The following is a 14,494-nucleotide window of genomic DNA, read 5'->3' on the forward strand; positions in this document are numbered from 1 at the left end:
CTCTTAATTTTTTTGAAGAGATCGCTAGTCTTTCTCATTCTATTATTTTCCTCTATTTCTTTGCACTGATCACTGAGGAAGTCTTTTTTATTGCTATTCTTTGGCACTCTGCATTCATATGGGTATATCTTTCCTTTTCCCCTTTGCCTTTTGCTTCTCTTCTTTTCTCAATTATTTGTAAGGCCTCCTCAGACAACCATTTTGCCTTTTTCCATTTCTTTTTCTTGGGGATGGTCTTGATCCCTGTCTCCTGTACAATGTCACAAACCTCCATCCATAGTTCTTCAGGCGCTCTATCAGCTCTAATCTCTTGAATCTATTTGTCACTTCCACTGTATAATCATAAGAAATTTGATGTAGGTTATATCTGAATGGTCTAGTGGTTTTCCCTACTTTTTTCAATTTAAGTCTGAATTTGGCAATAACGAATTCATGATCTGAGCCACAGTAAGCTCCTGGTCTTGTTTTTGCTGACTGTATAGAGCTTCTCCATCTTTGGCTGCAAAGAATATAATCAATCTGATTTCTGTATTGACCATCTGGTGATGTCCATGTGTAGAGTCTTTTCTTGTGTTGTTGGAAGAGAGTGTTTGCTATGACTACTGCATTCTCTTGGCAAAACTCAATTAGCCTTTGCCCTGCTTCATTCCATACCCCAAGGCCAAATTTGCCTATTACTCCAGGTAGCTCTTGACTTCCTACTTTTGCATTCCAGTCCCCTATAATGAAAAGTACATCTTTTTTGGATGTTAGTTCTCAAAGGTCTTGTAGGTCTTCATAGAACTGTTCAACTTCAGCTTCTTCAGTATTACTGGTCGGGGCATAGGCTTGGATTACTGTGATAGTGAATGGTTTGCCTTGGAAACGAACAGAGATCATTCTGTCATTTTTGAGATTGCCTCCAAGTACTGCATTTCAGACTCTTTTGTTGACTATGAGGGCTACTCCATTTCTTCTAAGGGATTCTTGCCCACAGTAGTAGATATAATGGTCATCTGAGTTAAATTCACCCATTCCGGTCCATTTTAGTTTGCTGATTCCTAAAATGTCGCTTTTTTTCACTCTTGCCATCTGTTTGACCACTTCCAATTTGCCTTGATTCATGGACCTAACATTCCAGGTTCCTATGCAGTACTGCTCTTTATAGCATCAGACTTTACTTCCGTCACCAGTCACACACACAACTGGGTGTTGTTTTTGCTTTGGCTCCGTCTCTTCATTCTTTCTGAAATTATTTCTCCACTGATCTACAGTAGCATATTGGGCACCTACCAGCCGGGGGAGTTCATCTTTCAGCGTCCTATCTTTTTGCTTTTTCATACTGTTCATGGGGTTCTCAAGGCAAGAATACTGAAGTGTGGGATTAACGATGGCAAATTTCAGATCTAAGCCCCCTTCTACCCAAATGCATCTGCTGACTCCTTCTCCCAAATCTCAGGATGTGCTCAAAGGGCAAATGAATATTAACCAAAGGTAATATTAACCTAGAGTAAATATAATGTATAGTATTTAATAGACAAAATACTACAAATATAAATCACAGTGTATTTCAAAGCTAAATTATATGTTGGATTGTCCGAATTCAAGGAATGAACCATAGTTCTTTCATATAATTCACTAAAGGAGAAAAAATAGATATTTGATAAAATTTGAAAAGGCAGTTGATAAATTCAACATCTTCTCCTGGTTATTTGGAGGAGAAAAACCTTAGCAAACTAGAATTAAAATACTTTCTTTATACACACACACACACATACAGACACACAACTTCTCCAAATTGACTGCAAATTGTATATTCAATGATAAAACACTAGAGAAGCCATCATTAAAGTGAGAAATAAAACATGAGAACTCTAGCCAGCATACGTACTAAGAAAAACAAATCGGATTTAAAACTTTGGAAAACAAGATAAAATTTCCATTATTTGCATGATATTATTGTAGTCTAACAGAATTACCTAGAGTTACTAAAACAAATGGAATTCAGTTTATAAATAGATAGATAGATAGACTCAGCTGTATATATATATATATATTTTCACAAGTATGTGTGTATATATATATGTACATATATATGTGTGTATGTACAGCACTCTAAATTCTGTACACAAAAAGTAATGGCTTTTGTATCAATCAGTACTTTAGAAAATCTAATGGAAAAGGATCCCATTTAAATGTCAACAACAAAAATGTTTAGAAATAAAGATACAAAAGAAATGTTAAAACTCTGCCTAAAAACAATTACAAAACTGAGATACATAAAGGATTTTATTTAAATGAACATATATTTCTGGATGAAAGTATTCACTATTATGTTTTGGCTTCCTTCCTGATTTATTTATTGCATAAAAATTTAATCAGAATGCCAGTGGTTTTTTTTCTTTTCCTTTTTAAATTTATTTATTTTTTAATTGAAGGATAATTGCTTTACAGAATTTTGTTATTTTCTGTCAAACCTCAACCTGAGTCAGCCATCGGTTTTTGTTTTTAATTTGAGAAAGTTCAACTAAACCAAGAAATTTTTTAAAAGAAAAAATGCAACTTCAACTGCCAAATAATGCCATATTAGTTTTAGAGAGCCCCTTTGACAAAAAGTATGTAAACAAAACTAAAAAAGAAGTGGCAAATTGGGTAAATCTTTGCAGATAAAGAATTAATATCATTTCATACCTACATATGTAGATTTTGCTAATCAAATTTCTAAAAAGATTAACACCCAATTAAAACATATATTCATTCAGAAAAATTGAGTGAACTCCTACTGTTGTTCTCGGCTGGCTGCTGAGGGTTTCTTAGTGAACAGAATATGTGAAAAAAGCTGCCTAATGTGAAAAAGCAAATCGTAAAATAAAAAGGGGGAAATGACCAATATGCCTATAAAAACATGTTTATCCTCGCTATTAAAGATAGAAATTTAAATTTTAAAATAAGGTATACCAGTTTTCACATATCAAATTGGCAAATATTTTTCAAAAATCAATGTACCCAGTATTGTTAAAGTCAAATCCAGCACTCACATTCACAGCTAGAGAATGTAATTAAGAGGGCCATTTGCTATATACATGAAAATCTTTTAAAAGGTTTTCTTCTGCTAAGAAATTCCATTTAGAGAAATTTATGGTAAGAAAATAATCAAACAGGTACAAAATTTATACATAAAAATGGTCAACACATCATTATGTACAAAAAAAAGAGTAGGGGACTGATCTAATTTTCCCATAGTAAAGATCTGGTTAAATGCAGTTTGATATATCCATACAGTGTGACCGTATGTGTTAAGCACATTAAAAAGCAATCTGTAGAATAGTTGACGTCCTGGAGAAATGTTCATGAAATGGTATGTGAAAAAATGAGGCTGAAAAGTAGAATGTTCAGTGTAATTAAAAATTGTTTTGAATTATCACAATATTTTAGTGAATACATGTATTTTACTTTTTGTTCTTGTTCATTGGCTCAGTCATGTCCGACTCTTTGCAACCCCATGGACTGCAGCACGCCAGGCTTCCCTGTCCTTCATTACCTCCCAGAGTTTGCTCAAATTCGTGTCCACTGAGTCAATGATGCCATCCAACCATCTCATCCTCTGTTTCCCCCTTCTTCTCCTGCCCTCAATCTTTCCCAGCATCAGGATCTTTTCCAATGAATTGGTTCTTCACATCAGGTGGCCAACATTGGAGCTTCAGCTTTAGCATCAGTCCTTCTAATGTGTATTCAGGGTTAATTTCCTTTAGGATTGACTGATTTGATCTCTTTGCTCTCCAAGGGACTTTCAAAAGTCTTCTCCAGCACCACAATTCAGAAGGATCAGTTCTCTGGCACTCAGCCTTCTTTATGGTCCAAATCTCACATCCATACATGACTACTGGAAAAATATAGTATTGATTATATGGACCTTTGTCAGCAAAGTGATGTCTCTGCCTTTTAATACACTGTCTAGGTTTGTCAAGCTTTTCTTGCAAGGAGGAAGCGTCTTTTAATTTTATGACTGCAGTCACTGTTCACAGTGATTCTGGAGCCCAAGAAAATAAAATCTGTCACTGTTTCCATTTTTTCCCCATCTATTTGCCATGAAGTGATGGGACCATATGCCATGATCTTAGTTTTTTGAATGTTGAGTTTTCAGCTGGGTTTTTCACTCTTCTGTTTCACCCTCATCAAGAGCCTCTTTAGTTCCTCTTCGCTTTCTGCCATTAGGGTGGTGTCATCTGCATATCTGAGGTTATTGATATTTCTCCCAGCAATCTTGATTTCAGGTTGAGCTTTATCCAGTCCATCATTTTGCATGTTGTCCTCTGCATATAAGTTAAATGAGCAGGGTGACAATATACAGCCTTGACGTACTCTTCCCAATTTTGAACCAGTCTGTTGTTCCATGTCCAGTTCTAGCTGTTGCTTCCTGACCTGCATACAGATTTCTCAGGCGGCAGATAAGGTGGTCAGGTATTCCCATCTCTTGAAGAATTTTCCACAGTTTGTTGTGATCCATACAGTCAAAGGCTTTAGTGTAGTTCATAAAGCAGAAGTAGGTGTTTTTCTGGAATTCCCTTGCTTTTTCTATGATCTAGTAGATGTTGGCAATTTCTGGTTCCTCTGCCTTTTCTAAATCCAACTGGTACATCTGTAAGTTCTTGGTTTATGTACTGTTGAAGCCTAACTTGAAGTGTATTTTAGCATTATATATTGCTAGCATGGTTAATGAGTTCAGTTGTGCGGTAGTTTGAACATTCTTTGGCATTGCCCTTCTTTGGGATTAGAAAGAAAACTGACCTTTTCCAGTCCTGGGCCACTGCTGAGTTTTCCAAAATTGCTGGCATACTGAGTGCAGCCCTTTCACAGCGTCATCTTTCAGGATTTGGAATAGCTCAACTGGAATTCCATCACCTCCTCTAGCTTTGTTCGTCATAATGCTTCTTAAGGCCCACTTGACTTCACTCCAGGATATCTGGCTCTAGGTGAATGACCACACCATCATGATTATCTAGGTCATTAAGACCTTTTTTGTGTAGTCCTTCTGTGTATTCTTACCACCTCTTCTCAATATCTTCTGCTTCTGTTAGGTCCGTACCATTTCTGTCCATTATTGTGCCCATCTTTGCATGAAATGTTCCCTTGGTATCTCTAATTTTCTAATTTTACCTTTAAAATAGAAATTAATTTGAGAGACTCGCCTGGTGATCCTGTGATTAAGACCCTCTGCTTCCAATGCAGAGGGTATGGGTTCCATCCCTGGTTGGGGAACTAAGATCCCACATGCCTCAAGGCATGACCAAAAAAAAATTTTTCTTAATAATTTAAAAAATGGTTAAAGGAATGAATTAATTCATATTTCAACTTTATTTTGAGCTAAATAGGGTTTTGTATGTTGGCTTTAGAGGACAGATTTGTTGTTTAATTTAAATATAAGTTAATTTATAAATTAATATACATTTTCATAAAGTTAGACATGGTTGCTTAACATCATGCATTGTTCAAGGCCCTGAAAATAAAACCTATAATACATTCAGTCCATGTACCAGTTTAATTGAACTGAACATATCTTTCTTCCTTCTGTGAAAGGAAGGAAGTCTGCTGCCTGTAGGACTTAGCTTATGCTGTTCCTTTTGACTTTGTCCTCTTTCCCTATCTGTATCATAATCTCTAAAATGTGAATTCCTAGATATTCTGACTATCTCTGAGATTCCTGTATCTGAATGGTATTGCTTCCCTCCTTTGAATATCCGTGAACTTTTGTCTTCATCCCTGTTCTAGTACTTGGTACTTAGTACCTTACAGGTTTTTAAGCACATCCTCTCTCCCCTTTGAGTGCAGAACTCATATCTAATTCATCCTAATAGCCTCCTTAGTGTGCAGCATGCTTTGATTCATTCATTCACTTCAGAAATATTTTACTGAACACTTCTGCTGGTGCAGAGGCTAGAAAGATATAATGGCACAATCCTGTGCTCAAGAAGCTTAAAATCTAATGAAGAAACCAATACTCAAACTGGCCATTTCAAATGATAGTGAAGATTGAGTTACCAACAGTGCTTTGGATACATGAAAAGAACAGCTCCAGCATCTGTTGGTCCCAGAGAATCGGGGAAGTTTCTGCCCAGAAGGATGCATTTGGGCTGAGACTTTGAAAAGGGGAAGAACTGGCCGGGTGGGCGATCTTGGTGGAATGCACAGATAGAAGAAAAAACAAGGCATATTTGAGTAACTCATTTGTCTTGTATGTATTTAGCAACCACGAGGATCTCTGAACTACCCTGCTTTCCTTTGGAAAGTGTATTTGGTGTATTTAGTGTGAGGAGGGCATGGTAACCCACTCCAGTATTCTTGCCTGGAGAGTCCCCATGGACAGAGGAGCCTGGTGGGCTACAGGTCACAGGGTTGCAAAGAATCAGACACCACTGGGCGACTAAGCGCAGCAGAGTGGTTTTACTGGTGTATTTAGCAGCGCCAGTGTATGCGGTGTGCCTTGGGTCAGCCCTAAGGCTTGGATCTACATGAAGGAATGCAAACAGGAACAATGCAGGATACACCACTGTTTCTATGAAATACTGGCTACTTCCAGATAACTATGATTAATTTAAAATATTTGTCTGCTTTCACTCCCTTCCCAGAATCTACAACAGTCAAAAGAGTATAAACCCAATGAATAGCAAACAGAGGCAAACAACTAAACAGCATACATACCAAGCCTACTGGACCACTGTTTGTTCAGTAGTAAGTTGTATCCGATGGTTTGCAACCCCGTGGACTGCAGCACGCCAGGCTTCCCTGTCCCGGAGCTCGCGCAAACTCTTATAGGCAGTGATGCCATCCAACCGTCTCATCCTCTGTCCCCCCTTCTCCTCCCACCCTCAGTCTTTCCCAGCATCAGGGTCTTTTTCAGTGAGTCGGCTCTTTGTATCAGGTGGTCAGAGTATTGGAGCTTCAGCTTCATTGTTTATCAGGGTAAATTCACAGTTTGAAGAAATAACTGGTGTGTAGATGTAAGGTGATCAAGGTAATGGATGTTTGGGATGAACTGTGAGATGGTGAGATTGTCTAGAGACTTGGAGACTAAATTATATCACAAAGAAGAGCTAATTTAACACTGAAGTAAGATGGTGAAAATGTACTGCTGCCCCTGCCAAATGAAAGCATCTGGTTTCCTCTACTTTTTTAATAGAGGGAAAAGCATTTGTTAGATCAATAGCTGCAGAGTCAGCCCTGAGACTGTGCTTGATTTGCTTCAGTTAAGAAGCTACATGTACCAACACAATATTGTCAAGCAATTATCCTCCAATTAAAAATAAATAAATTAGAAAAAGTGGGGTGGGAGGGAGGCTCAAGAGGGAGGGGACATACGTATACCTATGGCTGATTCAAGTTGATATATGGAAGAAACTACATGTATGTAAAGCAACTGCAACTAGTGTCATCTGATTAAATTTGAAATAATATATTCCCATTCTCTAAAATCCTTCTCTGTTTAAAATAGGTCCAGTAGGTAAAGTAGTTGGCAATGTGATAGAAATTACCACCTACCAACAGGAAAGATTTCCCTTCCCTGTCATTGCACTATACATAGTGGAACAGTCCTACCATCAAGAAATTTAAAATCTAATGAAGAATTAGATATATAAGGGAACAATTAATTATAAACAGTCTTATAAAACTACTGCTCTGCACTTCTGGCTGGCAACAGCACATCATGTACATCTGTAAATAAGGTTTCAATTTCTTTTTTTTAAATTCATCTTTACCCAGGTGTGATGGACATATAAAAGAATTAATTTCCTTCTCAGTAAACTGATCATAGGTAATTTCCTGTAAAGCTATGGGTGTGGGTTGGTGGAGGGGCGGCAGTGAGTCATGAGCACTGAGAAATGCTCTAGCCAGAAGAGCAGCAGCATCGTGTCCCACATGCTGAAGCAGGGAGCGTCTTCCTTTGAAATGACGTCCTGGTTTCCTAGGAATGATGGGGTCCCTGGGTGACAGAGGCCAGGAAGGAGTACTGCACTTCCAGAAGTTACTATAATAGACAACGGAGCCAGCGCGGTGATCAGAATGATTTGATCTGACCATGGGTTCTCCCACAGAAGATAGATGGGCAGGTCTCTAAGGTTCTTTTCTACATAATCTAGTGACTAGAGGCTTGGCTTCAGCCACCGTAATAGCCCCAGGTGGCGCTAGTGGTAAAGAAAGTGAAGTGAAAGTGAAAGTCACTCAGTCTTTGCGATCCCATGGACTCCATGGAATTCTCCAGGCCAGAATACCAGAGTGGGTAGCCGTTTCCTTCTCTAAGGGGTCTTCCCAACCCAGGGATCGAACCCAGGTCTCCCTCATTGCAGGCAGATTCTTTACCAGCTGAGCCACAAGGGAAGCCTCAGTGGTAAAGAACCCGCCTCCCAGTGCAGGAGATGCGAGAGACACAGGTTCGATCCCTGGGTCAGGAAGATCCCCTGGAGAAGGAAACGGCAACCCACTCCCGTATTCTTGCCTGGAGAATCCCATGGACAGAGGAGCCTGGTGGGCTATGGTTCACAGAGTCGCAAAGAGTTGGACACTACTGAAGTGACTTAGCGCACACGCACACCATAATAGCCAAGACCCAGGGCCTCGTGAAGGAGGCAGTTATCCTTGGGAAATAGCCCTGCATTGACATCTTGTGTATGTACTTAATTCTTGCTCTTAGCCTATCCCCAAATGGTCTGTGGCCATTTATCAGGGTAGTTGTGTATTGGGAAAAGAGAACTATCCAATCTCTCAGGAATTTCTGAATCATGCTCTAAAGTAAAAACTAATCACCAGTAACTTTGAAAGTCCCTGTGGTTCGGCAGTTTTGTGGGGATGGGAAGCTTATTGAGAGTCCTCAGTGAAATTTAACCTGAATCCGTCCCATGGTAGTCTTGTCAGGTCCATGAGTTCATTCTTGGAGCTGTTTCCCCATTTCCTAATCAGATAGTGGAAATAGATACACTAGAAAATGCAAAAAGAACCAGTAGGTTCTGAACCAAGGAATGAAGGCAGTTGTGGTAGGAGGAGCTAGTAGAAGTGTCTGGCACCAAATAGAAAACTGAAAGCAATACTGCAGATTTGGGGACAAACACAGGCTTCCCTGATAGCTCAGTTGGTAAAGAATCTGCCTGCAATGCAGGAGACCCCAGTTCAATTCCTGGGTCGGGAAGATCTGCTGGAGAAGGAATAGGCTACCCACTCCAGGATTCTGGCCTGGAGAATTCCGTGGACTGTATAGTCAATGGGGTCACAAAGAGTCGGACACGACTGAGCTTTCACTTTTCATAGATTACTGCTGCCATTAACACTTTGGGGAGACATAGCTGGGAAGTAGATGAGCATGTTGCATGTGATAAATCCTCTCCAACACTCCTGCCTCCCCAAAACTTTGGATTTCTTCCTCTTCATTTTACTAATGAACTTCCAGCATTGCAATTTCATTTGGCACAGGTACCCATCTAGCCCAGGTTCTGATCAACCAGTTCATTAATCAACTCCTCTCACTCCTAGCTGCTCCAGGTAGTTTACTGAACCAGGCTCGGCAGCAAGTGTGCCCATAACTGTTACAATCAGCCCAGTATAAAATCGTGTTTCCTCCTTTCTGGTCCGACACTTCTGAAATCTCTTTCCTCATACATGCTCCAGTAGAGATTAGCAGCATTTTATAGTTCTCTTTGCTGTGCAAATCTTCTCTTCTCTTTGACTTTGTAATAGGCCCTTTGGAACATGCTGAGATCTGACTTTAGTCAAAGTTCGGAGACATTGACGGGTGGCGGGGAAAGGAGGCTTGAGGAGAATTGACAACACCCATGCTATAGAGCTGCCTTGAGTGAGATCATGAGGGGCCCTCCACAAGGCAAGACCGGTCTCCATACCAGTTTGGGGGCTACTTCATGTAAGAAGGGACATTTGGGACTTTCCTAGCGGTCCAGTGGTTTAGACGCCATGCTTCCACTGCAAGAGGTTTGATCCCTAGTCAGGGAACTAAGATCCCACATGCCATGAAGTGTGGCCACAAAGTAAATAAGTAAAAAGGAAGGGATATTTGGCAGGAGGTTAGGATGCTCTTAGTTCCGTGAATACTCCCAAGTGTCGCATTTCATTTCTCAAAGTGTATGTCTCAGTTAATTAACTGAGAAATTAATTAACTTCACATAAATTCAGTCTGTGTTGTCATTTAGCACCCAGCAGGACTATTCTCAGCGTCTGATTTTTTAGTCACTTCTGGGATAATCCCAGTGGTCAATGGAGCGAGTCTTAAAAACACAAGAAATAAGGGCAAGCATTGAAACTTCTGGTTTCCTAACTGTGCCTCGAACCAAAACATCAAAGCCTTACCTAAAGCTATCCTTTTGTTTCCTTCAGTTTTTCCAGCGAAGTGAGAAGCACCCAGCCCAACCCCACTTTTGTTACTTTCCTATGTGTCCCCATTTTGTTTGATCACTTTCTGTCCAACAAAACCCTGCCCTGAATAGGCACTTTATTACAGATGACCACACGTGATTGTGTACATAATTGGTTCCTCACTGGGTATCCATTCACCAGTGTTACAGCCACTTATGGTAATTGGATCCCCCTGCCTTCAGACCCAACCAGTCAGATAGCCTGCCTTCCCAAGGCCTTGACTTTGCTTCCCATGCCCACTTCTGGTGTCCTATTCTGCACAGATCAAGATTCAACAACAGAATTCACTCTAGCCAGTTTAAGCAAAAAGGGATTTATTATCGGGTGTGAGTTTATATAGTTTCTGAGTGTGCCAGCGAAGGAAGCTTAGTTGAGGACCTGTTGGGTACCAGTTACAGTTCGAGGCCCTGGAGCTACAGTAATGGACAAGGTAAAAGAAGCCCTTGCGGAGTTACAAGGCTTTGGAGGAGAGGAAAACCCACTGAGGAGCTAGAGAATTCCTGGTGAGGGGAGTAGGATGGACAGTAAACACACAGCTTTGGCGGTCTGTTGCGGGAAGAGCAGACGCTAACAGGCCAGAGTGGAGGTCAGTGAGAATGTGGTAGGAGGTAAAGGTAGGGGAAAGGGGTTAACAGAAGTGAAATCATTAAGAGGCTGGTAGGCCACAATAAAGTTTGGATTTTATTCTAGGATAACAAGGGTTTACAGAGAAGGGCTTGGTTCATCTTGGGCACTGATAATGAAATTGTTTTCCCCATCAAGTTATATATAAAACTAAAAGATAATGGGCTCTGATGTCAGCACCAGGATTCCCCTGAGTGGCTGAAAGAGCAGCCTCTAGGCAACCCAGTCTGAATTCCCTACCCTGCCAATCTCCCTAACACCTTTGGTTTTGAACCAGGATATCTTGGGGGTTTTTGTTGTTGTTGTTGTTTTTAACATTTAATTAGTTTTGAACCAGGATATCTTGGTTTTTTTTGTTGTTGTTGTTGTTTTTAACATTTAATTAGTTTTGAACCAGGATATCTTGGTTTTTTTTGTTGTTGTTGTTGTTTTTAACATTTAATTAGTTTTGAACCAGGATATCTTGGGTTTTTTTGTTGTTGCTGTTGTTTTTAACATTTAATTAGTTTTCTGTTGTTGTTCAGTTCTTTGCGACCCCCATGGACTGCAGCACACCAGGCACCATCCTTTGTCCTTCACCGTCTCCCAAAGTTTGCTCAAATTCATGCCCATTGAGTCGATGATGCCGTCCAACCATCTCATTCTCTGTCGCCCCCTTCTCCTCCTGCCCTCAGCCTTTCCCAGCATCAGGGTTAGTTACTGGCCACGCCTCACTGCATGTGGGATCTTATTCCCCTGACCAGGGATGGAACCCACGCCTTCTGCTGTGGAAGCATGCTGGACCACCAGGGAAGCCCCCAGGATGTCTCGTTTTTGCTTCCAGACCTTCATGATTATCAATTCTTCTATTATATGTTTGTCATTCATCCACAGTATACGAAGCGTTGCGTATCAGTTGGTTTCTGTGGAAGGTTTTATTTCACCAAATGCTTTGAATAACTACTGAGTGTGGCTGAATAATGTCACAGTGCTCTGTGTTTCTGGAATGAATGTGTGTGAATCTGTGTTCTCTTTGATAACTATCTTTGTAAGATCTGTGGTATTTGTAGTTGTTATTTTGTGTAAATGTTGTTTTGCCTAAAATGGAATCTGCCTTCCTGGAATCTGTGCTCACTAAGGATTCTGTTTTGAACCGAAGCCATGACTCTTCCTGTGAGATGCCCTGAAACAGGACATCAATAGAAAAGTTAGAGGGAATGTAATTGCTGCAATTTATAGAAATGGTTAAACAAAATAGACTAAGTACTCTCAGAATACAAGTTGCCCAGATCCCCCAGTGGAAAATACTCCCCAGTATTTTCCACACAGGAAATCTGCAGAGGCGGGAAGCTCCCAGGCTCCCATTCTCATGGGCTCTTGATTTCTCCCCGCCTCCCTGGCCATGTACCTGCCTGCTTACCAGGCGTAAGTTGCTGTTGATCAGTCACTACCCCGTGGACTGCAGCACACAGGCTTCCCTGTCCTTCACCATCTCCTGGAGTCTGCTCAGATTCATGTCCATTGGGTCAATGATACCATCCAACCATCTCATCCCCTATCATCCCCTTCTCCTCTTGCCCTCAATCTGTCCCAGCATCAGGGTCTTTTCCAGTACGTCAGGTCTTTGAATCAGGCAGCCAAAGTATTTGACCTGCATCTTACCAGGTGTAAGTAACAGTTATAAAAACAACTCTTGCATATGCTTGAGTGTTTACCCCCAACCTGAATTCGATGAATTGAAGGTCACTCTTCACGGATGCCTTTTTTCCTGCAAAACCAGGTCTCAGTTCTACCTGAAGATCATACCTGCAGGATCAAAATATATCATAGATATATGCCTCCCATAGATCCCAGAAGTCCCACTTCTAGAACTTACCTTAAAAAGATTATTGCACAACTGCCATATATAGATGATTGGATATTCACTGAAGCGTTGTTTCTAGAAATGAAACTTGGATCAAACCTAATTGCTTGTCGATGAGGACTTACTAAATTATGATACATCTATATAATGAGATCTTTGGTCACTGAAATAGATGTATGCATATTCTGTATATATGTATCTGTACCTCAATGCATACAATGTTTCTGAAAGAGGCAGGGGAATTTGCCAAGGATGAAATGATTGGCTAGGCAGATATGGGAGAATTCTTCATGGATATTCTTTTAACTTTAAAAATATCAAAGCTTATGAATGCATGTGTTTAATATTAAAGTTAAAAAGTAAATTCAGAAAGAGGAAGAGAACCAGGGATTCCCAAAGGGACAATCACTATAAGTTACAGCAATTATTTTGGGCTAGCAAGATTTGAATGAACATGTTTTATTTCTTTACTTTTCTATATTGTTTGAATTTTCATGTAAAGAGTTAAAAATTTCAAGTTAAAAAGAAAAGTTACATAGCTATAATGAAAAAAGTGGTAAAGCAATTTTCATTAAAACATTTTTTTAAAAGAACATTTCCAAGATTCCCTTTGTACTGCATCCATTGGCTGTGACAAGCCCCACCCATTCCATTTCTATTCCCAGTTCTGCTCCTGAAAACACATCTTAGGAGTTTTCATTTCCTTTTTTATTTTTTTCCCCAGAGTTGCTGATGGAGTGATCAAAAGTGTGTTATGGCAAACACTTCAAGCTCTCAATTTCTGTCATAAACACAACGTAAGTAACATTTCCTAATGTATTTGCTAATTTCTTCATGACTCTTCTCTCCTAAATGGCTTAGGGGTCTATTTGAAGAGCTAATGATGGAAGGAGAATAAGAACCAGAAGAGCAAAACAAAAGAAAGTTGCAGAATACAAGGAAAAGTAATGCATTATTAATGGATTTTTTGCAATTTCTATAAGAATCAAATTATTCATTCCTTATGAATTAAAAGTTTGTATAAACTTAAATGTTTCCTTTTGCCCCAGTACTAATGATTCCTATGATTATTTTTAAATTGTATTAAAATAAGTTTTCAGAATATCAGTAGCATAACCCTCCATGGCACTTGATTTTCTTTTGTCTTTAATGTCTTTTATACTGTAAAGGTCTCCTTTCCCCTATCTTTTTTTTTCTTTTTTCCATTATTAATTTTTCAGAGCCATGGGTGTCAAAGTTGAGCATGCATCAGAATCACCTGGAGTTCTTGTCAAGACACATTTTGCTGGACCCACGTTCAGAATTTCTGATTCCGTAGGTCTGGGATAAAACCTGAGAATTTGCAATTCTAACAGTTTACCGATTGATACTGAAGCTTCCAGTCCTAGAACTGGAACATGCTTTGACTTCTGTGTTATAGAAATCCTCTTGGCTGGTTGCTTCCTATGTGTTATTTAACTTGTTTTTTTGCCTGTATTTACTGTAAATTGGTGTTTATATCTAGAGGCTTGTCACACTCAGGCTCAGTCTTTTTAGACAGAAAGGCTTCACATATAATACCGTGCACTTCTTACTGTGTCAGCAACCTGAGGCATGATAATGTCTGGCCGTCTTTCCCACTTTTGATTGTCTTAA

At 39.7% G+C, this 14,494-nt stretch overlaps 1 protein-coding gene across 3 annotated transcripts in view; it reads left to right on the forward strand.

Annotated features, from left to right (window-relative positions):
* CDKL4 (cyclin dependent kinase like 4) overlaps window positions 1–14,494 on the forward strand; it is a 53,808-nt gene that overhangs the window by 19,107 nt on the left and 20,207 nt on the right. For all 3 annotated transcript variants that reach the window (XM_043918183.1, XM_043918182.1, XM_043918181.1), the window contains one exon: window positions 13,584–13,656. In XM_043918183.1, the coding sequence (XP_043774118.1) occupies window positions 13,584–13,656 (73 nt within the window). The remainder of the gene's footprint in view (window positions 1–13,583; window positions 13,657–14,494) is intronic.

The sequence above is a fragment of the Cervus elaphus genome, chromosome 11 (assembly GCF_910594005.1).
Source record: "Cervus elaphus chromosome 11, mCerEla1.1, whole genome shotgun sequence".
In the NCBI taxonomy this organism is placed as follows: domain Eukaryota; kingdom Metazoa; phylum Chordata; class Mammalia; order Artiodactyla; family Cervidae; genus Cervus; species Cervus elaphus.